The sequence below is a fragment of the Lates calcarifer genome, unplaced genomic scaffold (genome assembly GCF_001640805.2).
Source record: "Lates calcarifer isolate ASB-BC8 unplaced genomic scaffold, TLL_Latcal_v3 scaffold_86_184, whole genome shotgun sequence".
NCBI classification, from domain to species: domain Eukaryota; kingdom Metazoa; phylum Chordata; class Actinopteri; family Centropomidae; genus Lates; species Lates calcarifer.
This window is the reverse complement of record NW_026118180.1, coordinates 1-15,481: the sequence shown is the minus strand read 5'-3', so window position 1 is coordinate 15,481 and position 15,481 is coordinate 1. Positions and strand designations below refer to the sequence as shown.

Below are 15,481 nucleotides of genomic sequence, written 5' to 3'. Positions count from 1 at the left end.
TTGTTTTTGATATGTGGACTTCCTTGATTGTATTTCATCCCTCACCTGTACCTGAAACAGTACAGCCCCCTGTGTTTTTTAACACAGGGATGATGACATTCAAAAGGTGTAAGGGGGGAACTCTCATTAAAAAAGTCTAATTAAAATGTTCAGTGTACTTCGTACACAGTACACTACAGGAAAAAGAGGCAGTGGCAGTGTATCCTGTAGTTAAATCTCAAAATATCTCCAGCAGTTAGTGAGTCATGATGTATGGAATATTCAGTAGAGACTTAGAAAAAGAAAGAATGGTCAGATAAATATTACGTGCTGTCTGTATCCCTCTATTACCCTCCGATAGTGTTTTCCTGCTGAACAAGGAGCCCTATGTCTCCTCAAGTGACAGACCATTTCAAATAAACACACCCACGACTGGGTGAGAAACATATGTCGTAGTCAACACCCATCCTGTCTGTCCAAACAAGCCTGGACTGTCATTGAACCCTGAATATAAACAGTCCACAGCCCGCTTCCCCTGTTGTGACCAACAGCCTCTCAGAGGAAAGTGAGAATTAAAAACAGACTCACGCCTGTGGTGTGTGTGTGTGTGTGTGTGTGTGTTTAGGGTAGTGTAACAGTTAGGGTTAGACATTAAAGGTTAGGGTTCTAACCCTTATGGTTTATTATTATTGTGTTTTGTTGGAATGAGACTGGGCCTTCTCAAAATGAATTTTTGCTCTATGCATATTGCATCTATATTGTAAAGGTTTAATGCCCAGGAGATGCCACATGTCTAATTAGTCAGTCCTATCAGTTTAGTTTTACTCTCACATGCTCATCAAATGGAGTGCATGAGAACAAAAGGCAAATAGATAAGTATTAACTCACATGAGATTTAATAACATGGTACTGGTTAATAAGTGAAAACACACATCATTGTCAGCAAACAGCATGAATGGGACAGTGCTTATTAATACATGTTGCAAACCCAAGATATTAGTAGTATACATATGTAAAGAACATGCACCAAAAGAACTGCCCCACGCCACGCATGGCTATGTGAAAATAGAAGAACAACAATGGAGGACTGTCAACAGTTGGAGGACTATCGAGCCATCTACTGACCTGCATACTACTGTGTTTTCAATCATTTATGCACATCAGTTTGTACAAAGATCATTTTCACAATGCTGTTGTATGAAGTGGAACTTCATTAAAGTACAAAGGAAAACATTTCCATTTTTAGCAAAACCATTGTTATGTAAACAGGCCTGAGAGTAGCAACCTGGTAAAGAGAGGACTGAGCTGGGGTTTAAATCCTGCAGCAGGTTGAGGAATTGATTAGGTGATTAGGTGCAGGTGTGCAGAGAAGCCACACCCAGGAGGATGAACTCACACACACATACACAGACAATGAATGAGGACAAACAATCTATCAATCTATTATCTATACCACTTATCCATAAGGGTTGTGGGGGAGCTGGAGTCTATCCCAGCTGACGTTGGGTGAGAGGAGGTGTACACTCTAGACAGATCACCTGTCTATCACAGGGCTGGCTTATGGAGACAAACAACCATTCACACTCACATTCACACCTACAGGTACTTTAGAGTCACAATACACAAAATGGAGGGTAAAGCAGAGGGAAACAAAAAGGGAAGGTAGGGTGGAACAGCCTAACCATGACAAAAACTGGTCCAAACATTTACCACACAGACCTCATCAGGGTCACATTCAGATTTCCTGTGAGCACCATATCTTTGCCAAAAAATCCCCACATTTGATTTGGGTTATTTTCACCATATTTGCTATTGTAGATGTGGGCCAATTCAGGCTTACATCCACTTTGTCTGGGCCAAAGTAAGGACAGCAGTGCAGGTACTTGTTTTGTTTTTTTTTTTAGAGATCTAGAAACATATTTCCAGCTGTCTATGTGAGGCCCAAAACTCACTGTTCCTCATCTGCTGCACAGGCATCCCCTCAGACAGCACCGGTTGCTACAGAGCGAGCCACCCCCACTGCAGGGCCTCCCTCAGCTACAGCTGTCACGAAGCTGTGGCTAGTTATGTCAGGAAGCTAGTTTTCTCATTTCAGTTTTAGTAACTTTGGGTTGTGTTCCTTCATCTTCAGGGGAGAAACTGAGCACAGCTAAGTTCACCGAAGCCTGGTCATTTCAGCTCTGTCAGGCATTTACACAGCAGTCATCACAAACACCAGTCTCTGTATTGGTTGTAGTTGTAACAGAGCTCTGATGGCCACCTCCTCTTCCATACACACTCTGTTGATTCTGCATTTGAGATCTGCAATGTAGTGTGTGTGACTCATTTCATGGTTTTATTTTGGTAATCACCTTCCTCCTGTGTCTCTTGTGGTTTTACTTCCTGTCTTTATTTCTTTCCCTTCTGTTTTCAGTCCCACCTGTGTCTCATTGGTTGATTATTCTCCTGTGTATATAAGGTCTTGTCTCTTTTTAGCTTTAGAGTACAGTTGTGTCATGTATTCTCCATGATGGCTCAGAGTGGAGTCTCTCCTGCTACCTCTTTATGGATTCTCTTGTGTTATTACCTGGTTTTGGGCTTTTTATATGGAGATTGTAAGATATTTAATTTTTGTTATTAAATCTACTTCTTCATTTGGGTCCTTGTAATCTCAAGATAAAAACATTGTCCCCCCGGCACAAGCCGCTCTGCTTCCTTTTCATACAGGAAACAGACCACCAAAAGCTAGAACCCTCTGAGGAAAAGCAAAATCTCTTGAGTGAAGGAGTGGGGCTGCATGGTCTGGTTGTCTTAAATTGCCCTTACATGGGGACAGTGATGAAAGCGTGTCCTCATGACCCCAGTCGGCAGCAAAGAGTGGATGACTTCATGTTTTGGAGAGAAAGAAAAAAATGCAGAGAGCACATAGAGTCGACTGCTCCTTGCAGCCTGAAGCCACCACAGAGCCACCAGTCACTGCAACAGCTACATTTACACCTACAGTTTGTCTCTTTGTTTACAGGGTAAAACAATTAGCTCACAAATAAATGAGTGCATGTTTTGTCTCAGTCAGTCAGTAAATCAGGTGCAGGTAAAAACAGGCAAAATCCATTTATCCAAGTACCCATACCCAAGAATGGCTAATAAAGAAATATTCATTATTATTATGATGATGATTATTAGTTTATGTACAACCAGTGCCCATTACACAATTTCAAGTAGTGCATTTTCTTAATCATCAAATAATATACTGAGGTACATTTTGATAAATAAATGCTGTTATGACATTTTACACATTTTACACATTACATTGGCACAGTCAGAGGTCAAGTAAAACCTATGATGAGATTACAGGACAAGGAGAAAGTAATGTGTCTTCAGGAAGCAGGAGGAGGTCATGGTGAGGTCAGGGTGATGAATGGATTTAGCACGCCTGATTTTATCCAGGGGGCCTGAGTCCACTCCCTGACCTATAATCCCAGACCTATAATCAGAGTTTGCTTTTTCTGTTAACTGTAACCACCATCTTTCCCTGCTGCTAGCCCTTCTGTAGTCGCCCTGTACATTCTGTGATGAGGGAAGATTTGAAAAACGTTGAAACAGGATGTAATGCCTGGTTCTGCATTTGTGTCAGGTGACAGGGTTGGACCAACTGAACATGACTACTAAAGTGGTAAAAAGTGCATTTACTCAAGTATTGTACTTTGAAGTACTTCTCCTTTACTTGAGTATTTCTATTTAATGCTGCTTTATACTTCAACTGCACTACATTAGAGAGGGAAATATTGAACTATTTACTGAAATTTACATTAAAAAATAAGGTTATAAGATACAACATATTGTAAAATGTAAATCTCACCAAAACTTAATAAAAATCAAAGATTCACTTCATTTCACTTACATGTATGAAATTCTGTAGACGTATGTAACATCCCAAAAAAAACCCCATTAATGATGATGTTACATTTTGAAGGCTTTTTTTTTGATGGGCATATGCGGCAGCATGGCAAATTTTGATGTTTCACCATGAAACAGGAAGCTACAGATGCATGGTCCAATCTGCACCCAACTTCACATGTTTGATAAGAAGCCTGGCCTTTGGCGGGAGCAAAGATGGAAGTCAGGTGAGACACAAAGTGTGCATACAGTGGAGGTCAGAGTGGATGGGTCTACAAAACATGAATTAAACACAAGATACTGCTACCAAGTCAACTCTAACCATGAAAAAGTACTTATTTTAACCCAAACCAGCATTTTATGGATCATATCAGAGGGTAGGGACTAACAACTGATTTGGTTGTTTAGGTTGGACAACTTGTTGGATGAGGCTGTGTAATCAGTTTAACAGTGGTACAACACGTTTGTTTTGTTGTCTGCCGGGGATATTTTTTGGACTGAGAACACAGACTAGGTATTTCCTCTCCTTCAGGTGCAGAACATGTGTATATCTGTAGTCAGCTGGCAGGCAGCTGTGGCCTTTGTTTACCTAAAGATGTGAGGTGATGTGAAGCAGTGTAAAGTGTTTGATGAGGCAGTTATTGCTTTGGCTTGGCAGAGATTCACATGGTCCCAGAATCCCACCACTGTTCATGCAGGTACCAACAACCAGCAGGAGACACTAATACACTGATGGCAATTCTGATCCCTCAACCACCTCCAACCTTTCCTCTCACATCTAACTCAAGTCTCTGCTGTGCTATAGAGCATGGAGCATCTCTCCTAAACTGGCCTCTGTGTGGGTTGACTCACACCATTTTTAGTGTAACACAGTTGCTGCATGTCTTTAAAGGAATCAGTCAACATCCAAGGAAAAACTACATGACTGTACAGACACTGAGGTCATGTTCTCAGTTATTTCTGGGAATTTTCTAATGTGGGAGAAATGTATATTCTACAAATAAAAAACATACACACAGTGGGCAATCTATAAGATGACCACCAGCAAACCAACAAAATATAAGCTCATACAGGAGTGGTTCTGTGTGTTGACATTTCTGCTTAAACAGTACTTTACTTTGAGGAATATGAACATGTACTCTGTACCTGAAAAGAGAATGCTTTGCCTGAATGCGAAGAAAATAGTTTTCAAATTTAAATGAGGGAATACTGGACCAAAGAATCAGTAACCACGTCTATGGATTGGATCAAGCATTCAGTACTAAACTTGACACTTCTCATTTACAATGATATGGTAAATGGACTGTACTTATATAGCGCTTTTCTAGTCTTTTCAACCGCTCAAAGCGCTTTACACTACAGATCACATTCACCCCATTCATACACATTCATACAGCACATGTTCTATACAAAGTGCTTTTCTATACACACATTGGGGTCAGTATCTTGCCCAAGGATACTTCGGCATGCGGACTGCAGGAGCCGGGAATCGAACCACCGACCTTCTGATTGGTGGGCAACTGCTCTACCTCCTCCTCCTCCAGCCGCCCCTATGAACACCTTTGAGTTTTAATTCCTGTCCCTACTGTACTGTGAGAGGATTCGGTATTTCAACACCATGTGTCCTGGGACTGTGGAGACAGCTTATAAACACCATGTTGGTAGATACATTGTACAGAAAATAAATGACTTATGAACCAAAATCTAAATATCTAAAGGGGTGGGTGCATTAGGGGAGTGGCTGTGGGATGAGGTAGAATCTGATTTTTAAGTCTAATTCTGAGTTCATACATACACAACAATGAAGATGGCAACATCTGAGTCTCATCTCCATCGCCACGCCTCCACAAGGGCACTGCTCCCCACGTCTCCTCCCTCTGTCCGGCCGGCTTCACAGCTCGAGGCGAAGCCCTGCCAGCAGAGTGGATCATCAGTCAGCCTGAGCGAGGGGAAGACGGAAAACGTCATTCACTCCAGCTGATCCTCTGAACTGCGAACTGGATAGCGGTCGCGTCTGGACGCGCAATTACGCTCGGGAACAAGAGAGTTAGAAGTTTCACCGTTCAAGTTCCAAAATTAGGATCATTAATACTGGTGTATTTTGCAGCATTAAGGAGCATCCACCCATCCATGGGAATTCTCCAGAGAGAGATGAGCAGCGCGGAACCAGTGGACATGATCTCCGCGTAAAATATCTCTATCCGCGTCAAAATTCTTCCTTTAAAAACAAAATGCAGATCTTCCTGTACACAGCTGTGTTGTTCTATCTCAAGGAGTCTGCCAGCGCTGAGCCCAAAGCCACATGTCCAACACGGTGCGATGTGAGTACCTGTCCGAGTCCCAGCTGCCCCAGCGGTTACGTGCCGGACCGCTGCAACTGCTGCCTGGTGTGCGCCCAGGGGGAAGGAGAGCCGTGCGGCCGCAAGGACGACCTGCCGTGTGGGGACGGACTGGAGTGCCATCACCCGGCGGGCAAGCGGCTCTCTAAGGGGCTCTGTCAGTGCAAGTTCAGCCACGAAGTTTGTGGCAGCGATGGAAAGACCTACAGTAATGTGTGCCACCTGAAGGCGACCAGTAGGAAGGCTCTGCAACAGGGACTGCCTGGCATCACCCAGACCCAGAAAGGACCGTGTGAGACCAGTATAGGTACGGTTTACGCATTGGTGACTTCATTTGGTAACCACACGGTCTATACCAGACCCTGAAGTGTATTTAAGACACTAAACAGAGCTCTTTCCTAAAAAACCACCCACCAACCCCTCAGTGTTCTTTTACAATAGTCTAATACTGGAAAGTCAAATTAGCAGCTTATAGCAGGTATCTGAACTGACTGAATACTGTAGTCCTCTCAAACCAACTGCTTTAACGTGCACAAGTAAAAAAAATGGAACAGAGCAGACTGGAAATTAACCACACCTCCAGTAAAAGGGCTGTCCTGCAGACTGCTTCAGAAAGTCCCTCCACCATAACACAGACTTCATGTGTTGTAGCTTGGGATTCTGAAGGCCTCGCAGTGTAAACATTCTCGTTTCTGTCAGAGAATGAAGTGAATGAGTGGAGCTGCTTTATGAAATGACGGCCCTTAGAACATTGTGAGGAGATTCTGTTTCAGCACCCTGTGGTCACACAAACAGTTGGATTTCTTTCCTTTAAAGGGAGAGAGGGGCATGCACCATAAACTGTGAGTTCACCACAGTCTTGATCCACACTGGTACTGGATGATTTAGAGATGAAGGTCTGTCTCTGAATGGTGTTTTACTTCTGGTTTATGTAAGATGAGATAAGATAAGCTAAGACAGACTTTATTCATCTCGTTTACAGCAGCAGTGAGAACAAACAAGAGTGAAGAATAGAATAGATACAAATATAATATAAAAAGAAGAAGGATGAAAATAAAGTGCAAAAACATTGCAAACTGTAATAAACATAAATGTACAGTTTGTATACAGAAGATGGTGATAATCAGTGAGGTAGTTAAAGGCATGTGTAAAAAGTATAAGTAAACTTATACTAGAGTTATTGGCTTTTTAGCCATGCTGATGGTGTGGTTCAAGTGATGGTCAACTGTTAAAATCACAGACATACAAGTACAATTACCCCTATTCCTAGATGATTTATGGACGTTGGTAATCTAACAGATAAGCGGTAAAGATAATGGATGGACTTTGGTGATCTCCTAAAGATGGGGATGAACATCTTTTGAGCCAGTTCTGAATATGACTTGGGTGTGATGATAGATGAGAGTAAGCTGGTCTGTTGGCAGGTGTTGACAGCCAGCAGATAAAATCATGTAGTGTGTGATATGTATAGAGTGCGTATCCAGTCTCTGCCAGTCGTTTTCATAAGGATTTTTTAAAACCATGTTTGATATGATGTCACTTATGTGCCACCTGTAAAAAAAATAAAATAGAAAATCAAAGAAAAATGGAGATTGCTTTAGTTCTCTCTGTAGACTGTTTAGTGCTACATGCCTCTTCATCCAGGATCTCACCAAACTGTATTTTTCTTCCTTTTTTGGCCCTCTCCGAGCAAATGTTACCACACTGAAACAGTGAAATTCTCTGGTTGTTGTCCATATTTACTTTGGTACAAGAACATGTTAAAGTTGGCTGAGTTTGCGTTACTTCAGTGGTAACAGACTGGTCATTCAGTGTGTTCTCTTGTGTTGACTGTCATTGTCTAAAGAGTTTGTGCAAGTTGGTGGAAACAGTCTTGGTTTGTCCAGTCTTTGTAGCTTTCAGCACTGTCTTTAGCTGTGTCCAAAGCACAAGCCAGAGATCATATAACTGTAACAACGATATCATGTCACAGAGCTATGGAATGAAGCTGTTGTGCATGCGTAGTACAAGTATAACCTGTGGGAAAAATGCATTTGAAAGCTTATTTTGGGGCAAATTCGCCAAACTTTTTAAGTAGTTTTTTATCAGATTTGACTGGTGATTTTGTGGATGAAGTTTTTATGTCTTGGTGACCATTGAAAGTGAAGTTTTGGCTCTCTCCCTATTCATTTAGATAGTGATGCTGTTGCCAAGATGGCAGAGGTTGAAGCACATATTTCTATGATTTTCCATCCCAAGTCAGTCCAAGTAATAAATACAGCTGCAGTGGGTCCTCCCACAGTTTAAGCTCCATCCAGAGAGTTTAAACAGCTCAGAGCATAGTATAAGTTTTATGTGTAACAACTGAAGTAGTAGAAAAGGATTTTGCATACAGTAAAGGAAAAAACATTGCAAGAGAAAGCACGCTAACATGCTAGTTTAATCTCTGACCTGTATATTGAGTTGACAACAGTATTTACCCTCTGTTTGCCATCATATAGCCTTCCTGTCATACAGAGTAACCCTGTCCCCAACAAATTACATTCATATACTTTTCTCAGTTACATTGTGGTGTCAGCACTGTCACAGACTGGATTATGGTCTGAGGCAGCGTGTGTTCTGAATGAAAGAAGAGCTACATTTGAGGTGGAGGATGGATGTTTAAATGTATGAATAAGCACATATATAAATAGATACTTTCTGTATTAAATTAGACCAGGAGCATTCCATAACCTCAACCCAATGCTGTGAGAGTCTAAGCAGAACCACACAGAAGTTTAAAAACGCTGTAGTCACTTTATACTGAAAGATCTGAATTTCTAGTTGAAAATAAATATGTTGTCTGTGAACACTTTACTGACATATTCAGTATCATCATATTTGCAACTTGCCATTTATGTATCAGTCATAGCCTGCAACTCAACATAATGTTCACAGTATATTGACAATAAGTACCTAAGTTTAAAGTCCCTGAAAATGTGGTTTTAAATATATATGACTAAATCTGTAACAATCATACCCGCAATAACTAATTTTCTTGCCTGCTTTGGGAAACAAGAAACAAGTTGCAGTCTATCCCAGGAAAGAATCAAACCTGTGGGGTTGGTACAGTGGTGCAGTGGTTAGCACTGTCGCCTCACAGTAAATGGACTGTACTTATATAGCGCTTTTCTAGTCTTTTTGACCGCTCAAAGCGTTTTACACTACAGATCACATTCACACACATTCATACAGCACATGTTCTATATATATATATAATGTGCTTTCTAAACACATTCACACACCGATGTGACACACACACATCGGAGGCAATTGCCCAAGGATACTTCAGCTCGACTTCAATTCAAACCACCGACCTTCTGATTGGTGGGCGACTGCTCTACACAGCTGCCCCGCAGTAAGAACCTTTGGGTTCCAACTGGTTCATCCGGGGGCTTCTTCTTGTGGAGTTTGCAGTGTGAATGGTTGTTTGTCTGCATATGTCAGTTCTATGACCCTTAACGTTAAGCGGTATAGATTACGGATGGATGGAAGCCTGTGCAGTGATATATGGCAGTGGAAGAGGAGTGACTTTTTGTTTTCTTGCTGGTCAAACAACAGTGACATGACAATTGACGCAAGACTGTTTCCCTATCTCTAAGTTACTGTCTAACATCTTAGTTTTTAAGAGCTTCCTGATCCAATCGACCATGGTTCGAAAAGATAAAGTTTATAAGCTTTAATTATAGATATGGTATGAATGAAAGTGGAGGTGGGAGAATGCCAGTAGTGACAGTGATGTGACTACGAGACTGCTTACTGCCAAAAAGAGGGCGGCTCACAGGGTTTGTTGGAATTCGTGGCTTGAAAAATAGAGTTTCACAGTGGTGTTGCAGAGTGGGGCTTCTCCCCTCACAAACTTTGACAAGCACTGACAGTGGTGTGCAGAGACACAAACCAACAACAGCCAGGTTTAATTTAGGCCTGTCATTGAGTAACTCAAAGAATCAACATTATTTAGAGACAGTTTATGATGTACTGCCTTCAGCGTTTGATATTTGAACCGGTGAGAGTAATACACAGCAGCAGCTCTACATGGAAAGCTGTAGCTGAGTGTTTTCTACACTGCTTTGCTAATGATGATTTGTATTAGAGCTTGGTGAAGATGAATCACTGTGCCCAAACAATACTTTGCATTCACACTCACTCATTTTCAGTGACTTATATAACTGGATACTGAATAGTAGAGCCCTGTAGAGAGGAGCCGAAACACAAGCAGACGTGGACAAAACACAACAGAGTACAGTAATAAAAGATAATTGATCTGTGTTATTTTGGTCAATATCTGCCCTGATACTGATGTGTAGCTTAAAGTCTCTGCTGCTGAGATCAAGGGACTCTGCAACATTACCAGAGCTATGAAAAATCTTACTCTTAATTACCTTTTGGATTTCATCAGTTCATGTAATTGAAACTGGTAAGTCAGACGGTTTTTCCATTAAGAAGGTAACTGTGCACCTCCAGAGAGAAAATTCTGCTGCTGCTGGTAGAAAGCTAAAATAAATGACTTCCTTTGTGTATAAGAGACACACAACCAGATGGAGAGTATTTAAAACAGCACATGTGAAAGCTTTCATGAACTGCATCACATCAAATTTAGAGTAGCAAATGCACAAATACATTTATTGAGCACACAATCATTTTGTTTTTAGTTAAATATTCTTTGTGTGTTAATTTCTCTACAAAATATAACCTGCATTAGAATCTTTCTCTGCATTCAAAATGTAGGCACATATACAGAACCATAGATTTAAAGCTTTATTACTTTTGAAACTTTACTTATACAAAAATGAATGGTACTTCAGGGCTATTTTCTTTAAACTCAAGTGATCTAAAAAGGCATGAATGATTTACCACATCAGTTGGGTAAATCATCTGATGTGGGAGATGGGACTTGCAGGTTAATCACCCATATATTTTTAGTTCACCGCACCCATAGGGATGTAATGCTCCAGTGATATGTGCATGTGTGTGTGTGTGCCAACCACATACCCTTTAAACCCAGACAAAATAAAAGGGCTTGTGATCAAAGGAAAATGTAAATATAGTCTGCCACAACTCTGGGCTGCAGGGACTTCCTGTTTCCTCAGCTGATATCTCTCATTTGGTAATGTGTGTGTGTGCGTGTGTGTGTGTGTGTGTGTGTGTGTGTGTGTAACCTCATGAGCAGGAATTGTGCTGATGACTGTAGCAGTGGTCGGACTAGCATGACATTTACTGTAGATATTCATGGTTCCCTGAGGATGACTTCAAAGATTTTTCACCCTGTTAGCTGTTCTCTAGCACTACCAACAGGCTAAATGATTCAGAATCTAAGAGGAAGACTGACCCAAAATGTATTGAGCATATTCATGCTCCCCCACAGGCTGAATAATTTCGATTTTGCCACCACCAGGTCAAAATGTCGACTTAGTATTGATGATATTTAATGATATGGTATGTAAGCCCTGGATGATACAGGATGTTAGGTGAACCCTGTGTCAGTTAAGTTATTCTTTTACAGTCCACACACTTAGGAACTAAATAATACCAGTCAAAGGCACACCAGAGATGTTCTCTTAAATGTTGTGTATTGATTCTAGTGCTATAAACAACATGATTATTCATCACCATCTCGACATTTGAAAGCAATGTCACTGTTGATCATAGTTTACAGGTGCATGTGGTGTGAGAGTGGAAATCAGGTTTACACAGGTCCACACAATTTCACATTCACTTTTAAGATGAAGAGATTATGAAACAGAACCACACACAGGGCTTTGTAAATGTGATGACAGAGTGTATATGAATATTGTGTGAGTTTGTGTTTTCTGCATGTTCTCAGTGATACTTTCCACACTTCCAGTCTTTCTGGGGATAATAGATGAAGAATCAGACTGGTACTGTTGGAGTTTGCACATACTTTCACGACACCAACAGAAACGTAAGGTATAATATGGACCCAAGAAGAAAAACTACAGTTTATTTCTTCTTGGGTTTTATTTTAAAAGCTCTGGCCATCATTGGTACGGTTCAGGTTAACAAACCGATTAGCAATTGTCAATGTACTTGCAGAGAGAATTTGTGTTTGTTTGATATACTGATGTCTGGAAGGTTTCAGCTACGTTATTGCTCCGCACAGATTTGATGTTTTTCACTGGAAGCTTGAGTGATATTTAAATCACATGCTTCATGTACCTCATTATTTATTTGCTCTGTTTCCATATTTCAATGTTTTTTTAAATCACCATCTCGGTCCATTCAAGGTTTTTTTAAGTGCAACTTAAAAAGGCTCGTGAAAGCAGGTGCAGAGTTGTATATCTGCAGATTTGCCCTTTGTTATGTCTAACAATACTGACATCCAAAAATCCATTAAAAATATATATATTAAAGCTGCATGAGTGAATTGCTGTCCACTAAGGGGCAAAAAATCATCAAAATAAGCTGGCAGATGCACAGCCACCACCAAACACTCAGCTGCTGGTTTACTGGGAACTGTGCCACATTATACAGAGAGATATTTCTGTTATTTAGCCTGCCCTCACAGATATAAATGAGGTCAACAAAATAATAGAAACAATATAATGTAGGTAATTCAACAACACCACAAACTGTTGTTGCCTATTTACACATCCTGCAAAGAGTAACATTATCATCCCAATAGAGTATTCTATGGGATGCAGGTTCAGTACTGAGGTATCAGTGACAATAGTTTCCATAGATACCATCCTTCAGCTGTTTACTGATCATCTAGACCTGAAATTTCTCCTTTTATTAGTCTCATGGGTGATTAAATTACATTTAGGCCCATGAGAAGGAAAGTCTGTTAGGTAATAATGTTAAGACGTAAACTCACTGACTTCAGTCTTTGGTTGGATTCTCTCTGTCATTTGAGAAACTCTTTTCAGTCTAAAATAACAAACCACATGTTCCTCAAAGGCTGACTTGGCTTAGCAGCATATAGTGCAGCTGTATAGACAGAATATAACTGATGATTACAGTTGGTTGAACAGTGCAGGAGATGACAGCACAACCTTGGTAGATTAAAGATGGTTTTCCATTAGAACTGCCCAGTGTGTGCCATCATGTGGGTTTATTAATGTTTGGCTAGTAAAACAGAGGTGACTGATTTGCAATGTCCTGTCTCAGATTTACTCACTTTACATTTCTCTACCTTCTCTGCGAGTTCTCTACATATTTTTAAACATTAAAAGAAACAAAAAACTGCATACTGTATGTCCTGCTGGGGTGGATACTGCCAACACACATTGAAAACAGAGGAAGGGGTGTCCAGATCAAGTTTTGTTTGGCCCTGGTCCTTTAATACTGAGTATCTGCTGATCCTGAGTCTGATTGATATTTACATGATTTAAATCTTGATTAGAATAGCCACAGCTGTAGACTAATTAATCAAACTCAAACACCTTATTTTTTATGACCTCCAAGATCCAGATACTGAAGATTTTCTGACAGAAGAAACTCTGTTCACTGGTAGTGTGGAGCTTCTTCCCTCACTATCTATGTTTGACAAGCACTTACAGTGGTGTGCAAAGAACACACAAACTAAGCAGCCAAGTTTAATATAGGCCTGTCATCAGGTTACTCACAGAGTCAACATTAATAAGTGACAGCTGATAAAACACAGCAGAGCACACAGTAATGAAAGGATCAGATTTTGATCAGTGTTATTTTAGCTGATACTGATCCATTAGAATATGCCCAGATCCTTAGGATAATCTGTACTGCTTTCTATTATCAACAGCTGTCTTAATAAAAAAGTGTTTTTTTAAGCAGCCCATTAGAAATCAAACAATGCTAAGACTGCTTTGCTTTATGTCACTATGACGGTCAGATGCACGTTCTGGTACTGTTACACTTAAATGCTGTGGGGTGGTGTCAGTGGTTTTAGTCTTACATTGGTTTGTCTCATACAGGTATGTCTCTAACATTGTGTTTTCTTGTGGAGCACCCCAACTGGGTATTGAAAATAATAATAAAGTAAAAACTAAAAAATTTAACAGTTTTAGCAGACTGGATGGACTAAAACTGAGTGTTGAGAAAACTGGGATATTAATTGTTGCTCCTACTCATATTGAACGAAATACTCCCTGGGGTCCTTATCTCGCTGTGTAATGCCAATGTGCAAGAATGTAAGATTTTGTTTTCATTCTTGGTTGTTTTAAGTTACAACACAAAACTGTAAAGACGTCTTTAGATCTCTCCTTTCAATTCATGACACTGTGAAAGTCTCTAATTAACTTCCCACTTACATTATTTAACACTCTTTCCTCTTGGCTTATGTCAGAAGTTTCATTTGATTATTAACAAATCAAAGTCTTGACTGATTATTAAAACATATAATTCTTCTTGTCAGTATAGGTCCTTCACATGCTGCCAGTCCTCGTTACAAGTTCAACTTCATAGCTGATGTAGTGGAGAAAATTGCCCCTGCTGTGGTCCACATCGAGCTCTTCCTCAGGTACTGACTGTGTATGTGTGTGTGTCTGATCACAAAATGATGGGCCATCAGCTCTCTATAATCCAGTACAGCTAAATTTACTGCTGCATTTCCCCACATCCCAGGCATCCTCTCTTTGGCCGGAACATCCCACTGTCTAGTGGATCTGGGTTTGTAATGTCAGAGAATGGACTAATTGTTACCAACGCCCATGTAGTCTCAAGCAGCTCTCCAGTGTCCGGCCAACAGCACCTCAAGGTACAAAATCCAGTTTTATTTCTGTGATCCTTCATCCTTTTCACTTGAAATGGTCTAAGCTTTCTCAACATAATTTATATGCTTAATCCTCAGAGGAATAGTTGAGCATCTGATGTCAGTGAGTTAGGTACAGAGAAAATGGAAACAGGGCTGTTCAAAAATACACTCTACTAACTCATGTATATCTTTTATCTTACTTGTTGAATGTATACAAAAACAGAAATGGAAAAATGACAATCACTGTACAATCAGACATCAGTTTATCCATGCACATAGCTTTTTTTTTTTCTTCTTTTGCTATAGTATGGGTTGCGGTTGATAAATACGAGGGTACAGACCCTGACAACCTCACTGTTATTTGTCAAGAAATATTTGGATCATGTAACTCCTCATATTAAACAAAACTTATTGTTTTTCCATTTCTGTTGTGTACAGATTAGACAAAGTGGATGCAGCATGTTAATCTGTGAGCTTTAGAGGTATTTGTAGGTGTATTTTGAACTTTGGTCAGAGCCAGATGAGCTCTTCCCCCATTTCCAGTCTTAATTCTAAGCCTCCTCCTTCCAACTCTATA

General features: G+C 40.3%; 1 protein-coding gene across 1 annotated transcript; it reads left to right on the top strand.

Moving 5' to 3' along the window:
- Positions 1 to 4,249: 4,249 nt before the first annotated feature.
- On the top strand, positions 4,250 to 14,985 carry LOC108885124 (serine protease HTRA3). The gene is made up of 3 exons (XM_051069644.1): positions 4,250 to 6,501; positions 14,571 to 14,670; positions 14,775 to 14,985. Exons 1-3 carry the CDS (start codon positions 6,087 to 6,089, stop codon positions 14,932 to 14,934), a joined length of 675 nt encoding a protein of 224 aa, XP_050925601.1. The 5' UTR covers positions 4,250 to 6,086; the 3' UTR covers positions 14,935 to 14,985.
- The last annotated feature ends 496 nt before the right edge of the window (positions 14,986 to 15,481 follow it).